Below are 16,208 nucleotides of genomic sequence, written 5' to 3' on the forward strand. Positions count from 1 at the left end.
AACTGACCTTAGAGTCTCCCACATCTTCTGGCAAACTGTAGTTGAGATTTAATATGTTTTTTTTTTGTTTGTTTGTTTGTTTTTCTTTGCCATTCTCCCATAAAACTACAGCTGGTGAAGAACCTGGCCAAGAGTTGTTATTTGTATAATTTCTCCCATCTCAGCTGCTACAGCTTGTAACTCCTTCAGAGGAGTCGTAGGTGTCTTTGTGGCCTCCTTCACTAGTATCTTTCTTGCATGGCCACTCAGTTTTTGAGGATAGTCTGCTCGATGCAGATGAATGCATGTGGCTTGTTCTTTCATTTTCCTAATGATGGTTTTAACTGTAATCCAGTGGGCATTTAACACCTTGGGAGTTTTACTGTATTCACCCCCTGATTTATGCTTTTCAATAACCTTTCCATGGAGTTGCTTGCAATGTTTTCTCTCTACATGGTGTATTTAAAGCCAGGAGTACTGATTCAAGAGTGACTGAACCTTCCAGATACAGGTGTCTTTAGACTATAATCACATGAGACACATTCACTGCACTCAGACGATCTCCATTTCACGAGTTGTGTTACTTCTAGCACCAACTGGCGGCGCATTTGTTGAATTAAATGAGTCACAGAAAAGGGGGCGAATACTTATTTTTTCAACATTTTATATTTTGAATTAACTGACACCACATTTTAGAAATTTGTTTTCACTTTGACATGAAAACGTCTTTAAAAAAATGTTTAAATTCTTGTCAAAAAAAGACTAATTAAATTGATAAGAGGGGAAAACTTCCACAGGGGGGTGAATATGCTTCGTAGCCACTGTACATGCTTGTGGAGACAGGAGCTCACCTGGCAGGAGGAGAGCTGTGGTGGTGGTGGTGGTAGTGGTGTGGGTCTGGGGTCGAGCCTTCTTGGCCACGCTGTCGGTCCCACAGATGAGGATGGTCTCGCTGGGAGACGAGGACGACGGCTCCATGGGGGTGCAGTCGGGTTCTTTGGATGGAGCCTCCATGTTCACTTTGGCACTCATAACAGCGTCCCTGTCTCTTGTGCTGGAGCGCTGGAGGAGCAGAAGAACAGCACAAAGCAATGATGTGCAGTGCAAAAGGCCGGCTTTGATATTATGAAATTTGTGACCCAGGGAGGCGATGGACAGAAGAGGGCTGCAGCTGCTTTGTTGTGTTTTTTAGGTTTTATTTTACTCCATTTAAGTAGTTTTTTTTTGTTTTTAGTCCTGAGTGTGGAATGAGTGTTTATTTATCCAAATTAACGGCTGACAAGAAGATATCTTATGAGATTTTTGTAGCATATAATAGTAACGCCTTCATCAGAAATCTCTAATATTATAAAAAAGTTTAAAATACAGTGGTTTGGAATGTTCCTGCACACTGTAGGAGCATGTCACGAATAAAACAATATATATCTTTATTGCAGGGACTTTGTATCTTAACTGTAAGGGCAATAATCTGGGAAAATACAGGACAAAGACTTCACATTTCAGCCAATTTAAAAAAAACAAAAACAACAACACACAAACAAATAAACACATTTTTCTCGATGCCTGTTTTATGCAACACAGCCAAGATCCTGTTTAACTTTTTTTTAACAGCCATCCATCACCTCCAATGAAATTAAGCCTATAATGGTGACACACCAATATTTTCGCACAAGCTTCCAAGTCCTCACACACACACACACACACACACGGGCGCACACACACATACACAAAAATACAGCATTTCAGTTAAAATGGCGGAGGATGTGAAATCCTTGAGGCACAAAAAAAAAATGTGTAAAAGCAGAGTCTGATTTCCTCTGAAGATCCCATTTGCTGAAGAATAAAATCAACCTTGTCACCCATTCCGGCAACATCTCTAATGAATGAGCAACATTTTCTTAACAACATCAAGCATGTTGGATATTTCACCAAACCTCCAGCGCAACTGCTTCTACTATTAAAATGCATTTAAGTCGACTGGGTCAATTAACCGCCTGCCATTATCAAATTTTATATGTTACAGATGAAAAGCTTTTGTGGGTGATTACATCCATAACGCCAAAAACGGTTCAGCTCAAGAAAGAAATAATAAAACACGGAATTTAACGCTTGTGCATTTAAAACCTACGCGGTGCGAAGACGCCCGTTATAACAAGTGGGAAGTTAAAAAACGTGAATATAAATTCGTGTTTGCAGATTTCAGGAAACTGAAATTTGGCTTACCAGCTCTGATCTCCTGCGGCTCCGGGGCTCCGTCTGCGCATGCGCGGGCCCACAGTACAGTCACCGCTCGTCGGCTATAATGTAACGCCAAAAGACTTCCAATGCAGCCGCTCCACTTTCACTGACGGTCGATCAGTGAAAAATAATGTGCTGCCGGATCGATTACACCGGACACCGTTAACTGAGGCTCCTTTTTTTTTCCTCCCCCCTCTTTCTTTATTATTCAAATGCAAACTGCAGCTTCTGCTTCCAAACACGGAGCCCGCTCAGCAGACACCCTTAATGAAAGAGCGTTTATTATATAATTAGCAGGATATAGGTCATGTCGATACTGCAGTCAAGGTTTTTTTTTCTTTCTTGCAGTCCTGACACAAAGCAACACCACACTGCAACATTTGTTTGTTTTCTTTGATTAATATCTTTAATTGAACATACAATAAAAAAAAAAGAAAAAAAAAACATTTTTCCATTAGATCCCATTCATTGAGGAAAAAAAAAATATGACTCTGTTCCACAAGATGGAGATAGTGGCTGCATTCAGTAAGCTTTAAGAAAGAAGAAAGAAAACCCACAAGCAGACCTTCCAGAGACCATTCAAGTTCAAAATCTCCAGTACGAGCTGCACACTTTAAATAAGCAGAGGCGTGACAGAACCCTTTAACACCTGGATTTAACTTGCAGAAAAGGAATTGTTAACCGGGCCTGCAAAGCAACGCAGGAAATGTGACCAAAAAAAAAAAAAACAGGACACGGGAGGCGTCGCAGCTCCAAACTTAAATCCATGAAGTAACATGACAAGTTACCTGCTCGAGGGACCGAGTCATTTTTGAGCTGATGACACTGTCTATGTACAAGAGGTTAAAAAGGATCAGAATAATCCACCGTACAATGCAAGTTGTTCAAATATGAAATACAAACCCTTATTTTCTTGTAAATATGCAGTTCCGCAGAACAAGCCGTTGCATCCCAGACACGCACTGTTAAACACCAAAGATTGACCAATTCCTTGAGAAAACAAAAAATCATTGAGACTGCAGATTGAAAAGGAAAAACGCTTCAGTGCTGTGGCCGAACGCTACTTTTCTCCCGCAGTGGTGAGCACAAACATATCTACTGAACAAAGGATCTGAGGACACTTAAAAATGGCGATAAACTTTAATCAATCTACCAAATGAACAAAATCGGTAGCAAACCAAGTAAAAGTACAATAAAGACAACTTATTCTTCGATAAACTAAACTGCTTGGCTGGTGTCACAAAGCTGAACTTCACCAATCAGGCTGACATTTGGAATAAAGACTTGAACTACCCTCAGCTCTAAAGCCTGTAAAACTAGCACCATGTTGCTGAAAATAATGACGCTGAACTGGTGTGTTTTTGGAGGCAGATCATGTCAAACAACTCCAAAAAGTAGCCCTGGCACAGTGGTGCATTGTTTAGTGAACTGCATCGATGACATGTTAAAACAAGTGCACACCCGAAGGAGAAAAGTAGACGAGTCAGGAAGCGTAAGCTAGTTATTACAACACTGCTCACTATGTACAGCATAAGGATCAAGCTCAACAGTAAGAAAACCACCGCCCTTCTCCACCCTCCACTACTCCTGTGAAGCTGATCTGGACCGTGAGCGGGACCTGGAGCGGGACTTTGAGCGGGAGGCTGAACGCTTCTCTCTCGATTTGGATCGGCGGTCGTCCTCCTGAGGAGACGGTGAGCGAGATGCAGATTTGGCGGCTCGCTCCTCCTTTCCGTTCTCCACTGGGGAAGCTGAACGACTGCGGGATTTCTTCTCAACACACATTTCTTTCGATCGACTGCGAGAATCCCGCTCTGATTTTACCTTAGAACGGCTCTTTGAGCGGGACTTGGATTTCCGTTCAGCCGAACCAGACCCGGATTTGCGAGAGCGTGAACGAGATTTGGATTTCTGGGATCGAGATCGGGACCTGCGGTTGCGGGAACGTGATTTGCTGTCTCCTGACTTGGAGCGAGACTTCCTTCCAGACCTGGAGCGGGAATGATGACGTCTCTTGTTGCTATGGGAACGAGACCTGTTAAATTAAAGGAATGTTGTTCAGATTTTGCACAACAGCATCAGAAAATTAATGAAGATGTGACACTGAAACCCCCTAAACCTTATTTTGTCCAACACATTAAAAGAGAACCTCTGATCACCTTGAGTGGGATCTAGAGCGGCTCCTTGAGCTCCTGCTCCTGTGGCTCCTGCTGCGAGAGCGACGACGGCTGCGAGATCTGAGGAAGACAGCAAAAGTCAGAATCAAAACTTCTGCCACATTTTGTGAAACTACTAGCAACTCGTGCATCAAAGAACAGATAAAGTAGAGAAACTGTATCCTCACCTGGAGCGACTGCCAGAGTAGGACCTTCGTCTGCGAGGTCGGTCCTCCACCAGTCGAATCTTCCGTCCATTGATGTCTGTACCGTCCAGCTTGTCCAGAGCCCTCTTCATGTCGGAGTGGGTCCTGAACTCAATCACTCCCTCATTGGTACGCTCCTTGTGGGCGTCTGCATAGGTCACCTCTCCTGCCTGACGCATGAAGTCCTGATGGACACAGAAAACGTAGTGAGAACTTCGCTTTGTTTAACCGATTAAGGGCCACTAACGATCTTGATGTGCGGATTCCCCACAGTGTAGACAACTGAGAAACAACAGTGACCCATGTTCATACGGTTACCTTGAGGTCTTGCCAACTGCAGCGGCTAGACAGGTTCTCCACGATGAGACGATACTCAGTACGGACTGGAGGTCCATACTTGTCCCTGCCAGAGCGGCTCCGGCTGCTGTAACCGCTACCTTTAAAAACAACAGCACAAGAATAAAGTTAGAAACAACTACACTGACCAAGACAAAAAGATTTACTGGCCTGGGCTATTAAATGAACACAAGGCAGTGATTAGCCAGATCTAAGTCCAAGGGGGTATAAATTTGAACTTAATCATGAAAGGAGTCCCTCTGATCCCATTTTCAAACACAAAGCTTCAGATAAGGGATCTACAGGCCACTGCACAGGCTCTTTATAGTTTGTATTGTTCAGCATTTTGAAGTTGTTCTCTGCTGCAAAGAACACCACTGCATCTGTTTCCGGCAATACAAAGCCTGTCTTACTCCAGTACATCACACTGTGATGCTTTAGCTGCATAAACAAATGGACAGTGATGTTCTTTCAAGACCTCTGAACCCTGCAACACAGACAGACAGGAGGCATCCACATAGGTTGCGGTCAAGGACAAATTGAGTAAAGAGGGGTGTAAAGAATACACCAATCTTTTGGCAATTGATATTAGTTACTTTACCGGGTGTCAGTCTGAAATTTTCTTTTCCAGTTTTGCACTTACAGCATTTCTTTAGATTGTAAGTTCTTTACTAGAGCCGATCCACTTATGTTTGCTGTCAACATAAAAACCAATGGCAATCCTCACCATCGCCCCTGGTCTATTGGCAAAAGGCTGCTGTCATCATGGCTTCCGGTTAGGTCAGCCAAGGATCAAGGGGGGGGCAAAGGTCACACACACATTGTAAGGTGAAAGCCAAGGCCAAACGGGACAGGCAGTCATCTTAGCCAGTCATCTTTAGCCTCAATGGACTCTCAGCCTCAGCCCGCAACTGGACTCTTTCAAATTGAAACATCAAGGACTTTTGTTAATGTTGAATAAAAAAATATATACCAAAGTTAAAAATACACATTTCACATGAAAATGTTAGTCTAGTCTTAATAATTCAGCTAAAACTACACTATCTAGGCTTGTGGTAATCAATTAAGTTTAGCATTTTTCCTCAAATAAAAAAAAAAAAAGGAAATTCACACCTTCATATGGCTCACCAAAATAATTATCATCCAAGATCAATTGCTATTGCCCACTCTACAGCCTAGACTCTTAAGTCTGTTTTCTGAAGGCTTTGACTTGAAGATTGTTGCTCCTTGCCGGTAAGGAACCACAGACCAATCACCTGTGGCCTATTATCACTCAGGAGGAGCAAAAACCTGCAGGTCACCAACCCTTGGTGGTGAAACTGAGAACAACTGTTCAACGGGATGAGCTCGAATCCACAATACAAACAAAAAAACATGTGAAACTGAATTCCCTGAATGATAAAAATGCAGATGAGTCCTCGTTGCATATGCATCTCTCCATGAGTTGAAGTTACTGTATACTATATTAAACAACAATAAAATATGAGAGTAATAGCTTTAGACTAAAATGTCCAACTATCAAAGGTTGCATGCACTCTGAGCCATTTAAAAAAAAAAAAAACCGTGGAGCCCAAAACTCGTTAACATGGAATTTAAGTCTCGTGGCTATAAACCGTGACGGTGTAACGGAAAACCAAACAGCCACCTGAGTATCTGTAAACTTATGCAGCAAGTCTGGGTTAATTAGCGTCTCTAGGAAAACCTACAACAGCTGTCTGTGCAGTCCACATCGACACCTCACCCCAGGGGGAAGGGGAAGAGAGGGTATCTTGTAATAGACTGCACTTACTGCGCCCACCACCCCAGTAACCCCCACCGTAGCCATCTCGGTCTCGTCTCGGCCCGCGGGCATGTTCGACGATCACCCGCTCTCCGCACAGCTCTTTCCCGTTCAGCTCGTACACGGCGTCGTCGGCATCCCGGTTGTCCTCGAACTCCACGAATCCATAACTGCATAAGAAAGACAGATTAGGTATTGAAAAACACCCCAAACTTGGTTCAACCATGTGCAGTCCAACGCCATTCATTCTCACTCATGAGGCTAGTTATCGTTAGCTTGGCCCACGCTAACTCCGCGTTGTAGCAAACACAAAGACGCCATGTTGGCCATGCGACATTTGCCACACGGGCGAGAACAAAGTTGGGGAAACAGGCGATATTTTCATTCTTACCTGTAATTCACAAACACAAGACTCGGGAATTGCACTTTGCAAGCCGACTTGACCAATAATATGAACTACATTTGTGCAAAAGCGTCAAATGTTGCTGTGCAGGCGGTGACGTCGCTTACATGAGCGGTTATCGCTAAAGCTAGCTACAAAATGTTAGCTAACTCGCATTGCCACTGAACACTCACCCATTTTTTAAGTCGATTTCCATGAGTTTTCCATATCCGCTGAAAAAGCGCTGAATGTCCTTTTCGCGGACATGGTAGCTCAGTCGTCCGATGTAAACTCGAGGCATGGTTTATCACCAAACGTTGCTCTCGACGGTTCTCCGTAACAGCTCGTTTCCAGCCGAACCCTGCTGCCGCTGCTACTTAGCACTGTGAGCTTGTCTTCCAAAAAAGCTTTCGGCGATTGCGCCAAGCCAGCCAATGGGCGTGTAGCTCCCGGTGGGAACCAGCCAATCAGAGTGAAGCTAATAATTTCACTTCCCTGGTATTGAATTTCATGTTTCGATCATTTTTTTCCTCACATGCAGCAGGAACATTATGTAAACTTGTGACCCTGTTAATAATCGCGGAGATGGATTTTAAATGCTCAAATGCCAGTATCTCAAGAACATAAAAGGCATTAACCTATATACTTTACCATAAGCCATATAAAACATTGATAAACAGTAACATTTTGCAGCAGTAGCAATTTTTAGATCTCAACAACATAAGGTGCAATCAAAAAAATGTGAAATTAAATATTGAACTACAACCACAGTGTGACGACATGGATGGAAGCACAGAGAAAGTAGTGGAGAGAGAGAGAGTAGAATATTTTATTTTTGTAAAAACCAGGTTTTAAAATGATTCCAGCCAGACCTTCTTATCCACATTCCTTTCAAACAAGAACAGAACCAAACAGAACCAATATCACATGCCCAGTATCACTGGACTGAAACTCATATCCTGGATACATCGTGGTGTAAATTTCTTTTAATCGCACAGGAAAAGAACAGCCTGTAGGAGACCGACCTGAGGTGCCTGCTCAGAAGTTGTTGTTTTCGGGGACCGGTATCAGCTCAAGAAACCTGCTCTCAATACCAGAAATGAATTTCACAGATTTTCAAATTGCTCTAATCCAATCTCCACTGTTTGATAAAATTTGTTCATCTAATCTTCTGAAGTCAGAGAAATAAAGTACACAACTGCTCGTCAATGCCACAAAAGCACTCAAACACACTGTATCGTTTCTATTTCTGTCTCACACACAACCTCCCCATTAAAGTCCTATTAACGGTGCTCTCTCCTTTATCAGCCCTAAGTAGCTTGAGTTTGTGTCATCTTCTGCTATAAAATGATCAAAAGCAGGTCTGTAATAGAAGTTTTTCACAGACTGGTTTTGCTGACAGGTCGTCCTGTAAGTATTCCTGCCCTGGTGACTTTATTTTTTTTTCTATTATAAGCTTGGGCAGAAAATTCTGGACTGACAGTTTTGTGATTTCCAGCCAGACCAGGTAAAGGGCACAACTATTAGTTTAAGCGACACTGAGCTCAAGAAAAAAAAAAAAAAGAAGAGACCATGGCTACAGTCACCAGAGCATCCTAAGCTCAGCCACTGCAGATGAACTTAACTACAATTTGGTTGGTTGCATGGAGAAATGTGTTTTTGTTGTTTTGCTTTTTAATCCAAACAAATACTCTGTAAAGTGTGAAGATAAAGAATGAGGAAGGACTTAAGCTGTGTTAAATCAGGCTTTTCTTGGAGGAATCAAGAATCACAGCAAATGGGAAAAAAAAAACAACAACCTAAGAGGTGGAGGGTTCATCAGCCAAACAACAAATCGAATGCATCCAACGGTGTATGTGGTGAAACATCATCTGCTTTCGGTGCCTGAACCCCATCAGTCGGCTTTCGATACTCTCTCACTCCCTGCCCCGGTCAGGCCATGACACAACTAAACGACAGCCAAACCCTCCCGCAGTTCGATTCAGAGAGTCCTTTTAGCAAATCATGGAGGCCTCCGACCCCAGCTCCGGCCCTTCTGAGGGGAAAAGGGAAGGCCGAGAGAGGTGGGGGAGCCCAGTTTTCATGGCCTTTAGTTGGCTTTGGCACGGAGCTGTGCCCTCTTGCCCGTCACAGCCTGGAAGCCGGTCTTGATGCTGGCGACAGAGCAGCGGGAGTGGCACGTCTCGCACTGCAGGAAATAGAGACGAGTGTCCTTCTGCAGGATGGTTTCTGGGGAGCGGCAGGTGTGACACGTCACATATTCCTCTGCAGGAGTGAGAAGAGCGTTATTAGCGCTGCAGTACAAACAGAGGTTCACAGCATATTCCTGTCAATGGTCTTGGCAGAGAAGCACACGGGGTGGGAGCTGATTGAAAGCGTCCTCTACTGATTTAGGTTTGCACTCCTGTTACTTTGTCAGACTGCCACAGTGGACAGTGAGAAAACTTTTTTTTTTTTTAATTCTACACTTTCTTCAGCAAAAGTCTACATTACCCAGAACCAATCAAAATAACTTATTAAATCCTCTGAACCCCCAAAAGTACCACAAGGTTTAAAAGGTATGTGTCTTTAAAAAAAGAAGCACTTCACCATTTATCGGAGCCAGAGGCTGTTAAAACAGTCATTTCAGCTTTCCGATGGTCCTTGATCTATTCATCTGTGTCGTGTCATTTTGCAAGAACATTTCTAAAAACTTAAGCTATAGGAATTATAGGGAATTCCGTTTGGATTCCCTATAATTCCGTTTGGATTGTTGGGTGTTTCTGTCTCTGCCTTTGTGAAGCGCTATGAGATGACTTGTTGTTGTAAATATGCGCTATACAAATAAAATTGAATTGAATTGTGATATTTCATCAAAGTCACTTTATTCTAAACATCTCAGTTAAAATTCTTACAAAAAACTAAACTAAATAAATTTTAAAAAATGTAAAAAACAGTTTGCTCTAACCAAATTCGGCAAAAACCTAAAAATTCAGCGCTCCTCATCACAACCATGAAGCCATGACTGACTCAGCTGTGAACAACCGTCATGGAAAAATAATTGTGGGACTTTTTGACTGGGCTGCAGGCTGTGTTTGCACAGAACAGATAAGAGACGAGTATTGAAACTGATTTAATTATCAGTTTTTTTGTACATGTTGATTCCAGTTTTGTTGTTGTTGTAACATAAATAATTAAGTCACTGTAGAATGGACAATAAAATAAATTCCATTCTAGGTTTTTTTTTTCTATTTTGGCGTTACTACTCACACTGCAGAGAAGACACTCATTAGTTTTATCTACTTCTGGACATGGTTGTGCGGTGTTGAGTGCATAGAGGTTCTGGACTTTATATTGCAGTGAAAAATAAGTCCAGAGTGAGTAGAAAAAGTGACAGGAACAAAAAAAAAAAAGAAACAATGGGACTGCTTAGCGTTCAGACAGTTGACACGCTGCACCTCAAACAATTCAGCTGGAGATGTAGGTGTGTTTAGCTAGTAGTAGTTAATGTTCTTTGTCTTTATAAATGTAATAAAATGTATTTATAATTAGCTGAACGAGCCACTGAGTGTCTCTAAGGTCTAAAAGTGTTTATGCACATTTCAAAAGAGACAAATCAGAATTAGTTTTAACATAAATAATTGATTTAATTCCCACTTACTGATATATCTTCTCAACACGTTTTCTATCTGTTTCTGTTGAAATCTGCCTTTGATCACAAGCTGATTATTTCCATCTATGGAGCCGCTGTAAAGAGAAAAAAAGGCACAAAGCAAAAACACCAATCAGTCTTTAATTAAAGCGCACAAATAAATGTGTCCTTTCATTTGAGAGTTTGAACTTTAAAAATACATCACAGCTAATGTAGAACATACCTTGTTCCCAACTCAGCCAGCAGAAAAGCGAGGAGATGTTTAGGCTGACGATGCAACCTGGAATAAAGGCATGAAAGGTCAGTTCAGAGGAAACGCTTTCACAACTCATTTCACAAAAAGAGGAAACCATTGTGTGATACACATTTGGCTACATTTAATAAAGTATTAGGTATTAAACTGCATTTGTACTAGAACATGTGTGCGAGTACAAACAGAGTGGGATGTCAGCGTGGAAGAGACGAGTGAGTGGGAGACTCACAGTTTGCAGATGTCTGTGAAGTTGACAAAGGAGGTTTTCTTGGTTCCCACTCGGACCACCTGAGGAGGCTTCATCACAAACTTCCTCTTCTCTCCGGCCACCATGTCCGGGTTCTTCTCTCTCATGATGTTGAAGACTCGGTTGAGGAGCTGAGAGAGAAATGTTGAGTTACACCCAATGCGGTTAACAGTAGGATGAAACCTTTATAATTCTCTTTACTTTCATGTTTAAAGATGCACAAGCTTCCAATAAAGGACAGCAGAGAATGTCAGCGTTATAGACTGAGCCATATTTAAGTAAGAAACTGAATTTTTAGAACCACAGTTTGAATTACTTTTGTGCTTTAGGGGCTAAAATGCTGCACTGAAGTCAATTAGTTAGTGGGATACAGCCACAGTTCAGCTCAGATTTAACGTTCTCTCCTCAGATAACCACCATCATTTTTGGTTTGCTTGTTTTAAATCAATCACACGAGACTGAATCTAAAACCATGTTTATAATTTATTATTCAGTTCATTCAGCCCGATGGGGCAGGGGTGAGCGGGCCATCAGCGGTCACAGTACTGGGGGCGTTGGTGGGGGAATTTTCGGAGATCAAAATTGCTATCCCAGCACAGCGAACGAATAGTCGGCTATTCGGGTCCAGCCCTAATTCTTTAAAGCAACTTATGAATATACAACAAGGAAGTCCGAGCACCTATAAATCGTTCAGCTATCCTGAACATAAACTTCCCTTCTTCCTTCTGGGTGCAGTCGTACCTCATCGTAAGTGTAGTCTCTTTCCGAGCCCGCCCAGGCTGGTCCCGTGGAGGAGCTGAACGAGATTCCATCGTTGTTCTTCCCCTCATCGTCCTCCAGTGCTGTAAACATATTGTGCAAACATATTATTACACAAGCACCTTGTTTTAGTTTTCAATTGTTAAGATACGGTGATTCAACCCCACCGTCGTCTTTCTCCAGCGCCTCTCCCTCATCGAAGGCTACTTTCTTTGGCTTCTTCTTTTTTTCGGGAAGCATCAAATCCAGGTTGTCCTCCTCCAGCGCCTCTGTCTGCTCTCCTTCAATTTTCAGCTCCTGGTTTGGAATGATGAGAAGTGAAATTAGACAAGCAGATGATGAGTAATGACTGTGTGAATACGGCTAAAGTAAGGAAAAGCAGATGAAAGGAAATGACGAGGAGAGAAGAAAGAGGGAAAACTGGTCACGATATAGCGGTGACTGACCTTTAATCCCTCCTCGATCTCATTGTCAAATACTTTCTTGGGTTTCTTCTTCTTTTTCTTCTGGTTGAAGAAGTTCAGGTCGTTCAAATCATCAGAGGGCTCTGTAGAACACGAAGAAACTCTGGTTAACATCAACTGACGTGCAGGTAACGAACAATGTAGCATCCTTTAAAAAGAATTTACAATAATTTTTACTCTAACCTTTCTTCCTGCCTTCATCTTCATCGAAATCCATCTCTTTGTCCTCTCCAGCCTCTGGTTCGGCCTCCTTGGCCTCCACCTCTTTAGCCTCTTCTCCTCCCATCCCTTCTCCTCCTTCCTCATCCAGCATGAAGGGCTTCTTCTTCTTCTTCTTCTTCTTGGTCATGTTGGGATCGAAAATCATCTAAGAAGAGAAAAAAACATTTTAAACTCTTGACAAGATTTTGAAATTTTGCCCAATGTGGCTCAACTTTTCATCAGCTGGTTAACAGAAACACACCTTTGGCTGATGTCATCGCAGCACAGTGAGTCAGGGACTGTTCCAGCTACGTGACAGCGTGTCGACAAAATGACCACTTACGACAATCAGTTCTCATTTTCTTGTATTAAATCACCTCAGAGTGTTATCACTGTTATATCACCTGCTATTTACTGTGTTTGTGGTCAATTTAAGCTATTGTTAGTTTCACCAATTACAATAAACTGATGATATTTAATGACACAAAAGTGCGGCTGTGAAAAGCACTGCAACATAAGCAACATAAAAGAAACATCTCTAATGGTTTAAATTGGGCAATTTGCATTTTTCCCCCCTCTGGAAAACTATGAAGGACATTTTTTCACGTGTTGTAGAGTAAAGTCCTGATCAAGTAATAACCATTTCATAGATAAAAAAGAAAACTGATTTGCAGATAACTTGGTGTCTTTGCTATCTGATGCATTTTTCCTACACTGCTTAATGAATGAAATGGTAGATGGATGCTCCTTCCTTGTTTTAGGTCGCACAAACATGAACAAATAATGAAATAAATGTCGAGAATCTATTTTCTTACACATAAACGGAAACCACCAAACTGAACTCATTGATTTAGAATCCGCACACAATTTTAAAAAAGCCCACGTTTCGCAGTGTTTAATTGAGATGACATTGAGCAGCCGTAATTCAGGTGATTGAGTGTGTCACCGCTTTATTTTAGCACAAAACCAGCTGTCCATCTGGAACAAACGAGCTAAAGCTCAGTAGCTTTTTGTTTCTGGTAGAAAACATCACCCGTTAGCGCCGCAGCTCATTTAACGGGAAGCTAATGCTACATGGCTAACTTCAGCCCTTTACTTTGATTTATCCTGCGACAGCGACGATTAAAGCACCACGGTGAATAATAATAATCTACACGGTGTGACAGGCCGTGTTACAGCAGTGTACCGGATGCTTTCATGTCATTCTCGACCGGTCGGGCCGCTGTTAGCCCGGCTGCAGCCATGTGAGAGCTGCTGCGGACAGGGAGGGGAGCAGCGGAGCCGAGGCCCAAAGTCATCCTCAACACCGATGTGAGCCGATAATTCATCCAACTCTGCCCAACAAGTCCACACACCGACGCGGAACGAACAGCAGATTGTCCGGGATGACTTACCTCGTCTCCTGACATGTTTGCGGCCTGAAAAGTGACAAAAATCTGGCTACTCTGTCTCCCTCGATGAGCCTCACCGCTGCGCCGAAATTTTCTTGCATCAGCGTTGGACCGCAGCGCGCAGGCGTGAAGTCGCCAAATCCTGACGTACTAACTTGGCGACGGCGCATGACAGATAGGAAGTGTTCAAGAACAACATTTCACATCCAAACTGCTGCGTAAATGTGAAGAGTTCATTTGCAAAAACAGATAACTCAATTTTTGTGGATTTTCAGAAAACTTATTTTTTGTTGTTTGCGTGAGATAATATCAATCAAACTGCAGTTGGGTGGATTTGACTCAGTAGAAATTACAAAAGTAGAGATAACTTAAGTTAGATTGATATTGTCTCCGGTAGATGATGGAAAAGTGGGTTTTCTTATCTGTTTTTGCAAAAGAACTCTTCATATATATTTTAATGTTTATAGATGTTAAATGTTATACCACAGCCCAAATAGAAAATGATTTTTTTCTAATAATTTGTATAGTCTCCCAATTCCCTCTGTTACAATCAATTAATCACCAATGAAAATAATTTAACTTTATTTGTATTACACTCTCTGTACAATTTAGTGCAGTCAAAAGTGTTTTACACTTAATACTCATACTTAATATCCCTGTAGTATCACTGTAATTATGCAATAGTGTGCAAACCTCTACATGCTGTGTTTATATACGGTATAAACACTTCATGTCAACATGAAAGCATCAGCCAAGAGTTTTATAACGGCCCTTGAAATGACTGGAGATTAGCTAATGTGCTGAAAAACTGTAATTTTGCTCTAACTTCCAGCAGTTGTAAAGAGAATTCACTGACATCTGATGGATGAGTAACAGTGTGATGAAAAAAAAAAAAAAACCCTAAATCCAAAGACATAAAGCCTTGCAGAGGGCAAATATAGTTCATGTCTGTTAAAGTGATTAAGATCTTGTTTATTACATTTCTTGTATTCACTCATATGTTGCTTGGGGTTTATTACAAAAATGCAGTGTAGATAATGGTCTCTATCTCTGTTTCTCTTTCTGTTGATTTGAATTACAACTGAAACAATTTGTCTATTTATTCATCTATTTGTCATTAGACAAACAAAAACAGCTATTTTCATTTTAACTAAATATTTAGGTCAATTCAACACATTTCCAACTTATTAAATGTGAGGATTAGCTGCTTGTCTTTGTCTTCTCTGACATCAAACTGAATAACTTTGAGTTTTACATCTGCTGGTTGAACAAAGAGTCAATCTGAAGATGTCAATCACGTGCTTTTACTGCTGTGTTTTAATATTTATGAAGGTTTAGTTGATAATGAAATGAATTCTAACAGTCTCAAGGGTGCAAAACAAGCTTAGCTATAAATGTAATCATATTATATCGTCGGTTGTCAAGCGATGTTCAAGGTGATGACAATAAACAAGCAACGTGAAAAGGTAAAACTTCCACAACAGTCAAAGAATTGAAAACCTTTAATGATTTTGCAAATAATATTCTCATCTGGATAAATAAAACATAGAAATGCAAACATGCTTGTCCATCTGTCCTTGTGTTATGTTTCTTTTTTTTTTCCTATGTAAAAAATGTACATCATGACTTTGAAAAACTAAAGAATTAACTCTTTAAACTCCAAAACGTCGATGTTGTAGATTGACTATAATCTAATCTTTTATAAACCACCATCGTCTTCTGAATGAAGTTAATAAGGTGTGACAATAGTTTGTTATTACATTTTTTTTTTTAAACATTATACAATTTAAAACGAAACCCTTATGAGAAGGACCAAGACAGACAGAGCAGGATGAAAGTGTTAGGTTAAACATCTCTCTTTCTAGCCGTGCGATGTGATCTGTAGTGATTTCCCATTGTTGCATGCTTCGCACAACCTCGACTGACCCTCTCAGTGACGGCAGAAATACAGTATACAAAAAGAGACACGTTTGGGATATTTACACCAAATAACAAGAACCACTGGTGAGAAGTCGCTGAAAATGGCGACAGGAGGCGAAGAGGAGAGTAAAGGGGGAGAGGGGAGTGGGTGGGGGGAGTTGTCAAAGCATGTAGCCTGGAACTGAAATAAACGGAGGTTTTGATTCTGGCAAAAACACACAGCTCATAGCTTCTTCATCCAGCGCATGCTCAGCTGTACTTCTAT

General features: G+C 41.5%; 3 protein-coding genes and 1 long non-coding RNA gene across 5 annotated transcripts in view; 1 reads left to right on the forward strand and 3 right to left on the reverse strand.

Annotated features, from left to right (window-relative positions):
* Positions 1–1,011, reverse strand: part of l3mbtl1 (L3MBTL histone methyl-lysine binding protein 1) — a 21,422-nt gene extending 20,411 nt beyond the window's left edge. The window contains exon 1 of the mRNA XM_008289242.1: positions 831–1,011. Within this exon, the coding sequence (XP_008287464.1) occupies positions 831–1,011 (181 nt within the window). The remainder of the gene's footprint in view (positions 1–830) is intronic.
* Positions 1–15,810, forward strand: part of LOC103362763 (uncharacterized) — a 21,642-nt gene extending 5,832 nt beyond the window's left edge. The window contains exons 2-3 of the long non-coding RNA XR_520478.1: positions 1,197–1,205; positions 15,508–15,810. This is a non-coding gene — a long non-coding RNA (uncharacterized LOC103362763). The remainder of the gene's footprint in view (positions 1–1,196; positions 1,206–15,507) is intronic.
* Positions 3,339–7,454, reverse strand: LOC103362762 (serine/arginine-rich splicing factor 6-like). 2 transcript variants are annotated; one of them, XM_008289241.1, is made up of 6 exons: positions 7,272–7,454; positions 6,732–6,865; positions 4,898–5,016; positions 4,562–4,764; positions 4,377–4,454; positions 3,339–4,252 (listed from the first exon to the last, which is right to left on the reverse strand). In XM_008289241.1, the coding sequence occupies exons 1-6, from the start codon at positions 7,376–7,378 to the stop codon at positions 3,799–3,801; spliced, it is 1,095 nt and encodes a 364-aa protein (XP_008287463.1). In that variant the 5' UTR covers positions 7,379–7,454; the 3' UTR covers positions 3,339–3,798. The 2 variants fall into 2 exon arrangements, with proteins under 2 accessions (XP_008287463.1, XP_008287462.1); XM_008289240.1 differs by having other exon boundaries at positions 6,705–6,865.
* Positions 7,883–14,140, reverse strand: eif2s2 (eukaryotic translation initiation factor 2, subunit 2 beta). The gene is made up of 9 exons (XM_008289239.1): positions 14,027–14,140; positions 12,615–12,798; positions 12,414–12,514; positions 12,135–12,264; positions 11,950–12,050; positions 11,191–11,339; positions 10,932–10,988; positions 10,718–10,803; positions 7,883–9,342 (listed from the first exon to the last, which is right to left on the reverse strand). The coding sequence occupies exons 1-9, from the start codon at positions 14,039–14,041 to the stop codon at positions 9,167–9,169; spliced, it is 999 nt and encodes a 332-aa protein (XP_008287461.1). The 5' UTR covers positions 14,042–14,140; the 3' UTR covers positions 7,883–9,166.
* Positions 15,811–16,208: the final 398 nt, after the last annotated feature.

The sequence above is a fragment of the Stegastes partitus genome, unplaced genomic scaffold (assembly GCF_000690725.1).
Source record: "Stegastes partitus isolate 25-593 unplaced genomic scaffold, Stegastes_partitus-1.0.2 Scaffold601, whole genome shotgun sequence".
Classification (NCBI taxonomy): domain Eukaryota; kingdom Metazoa; phylum Chordata; class Actinopteri; family Pomacentridae; genus Stegastes; species Stegastes partitus.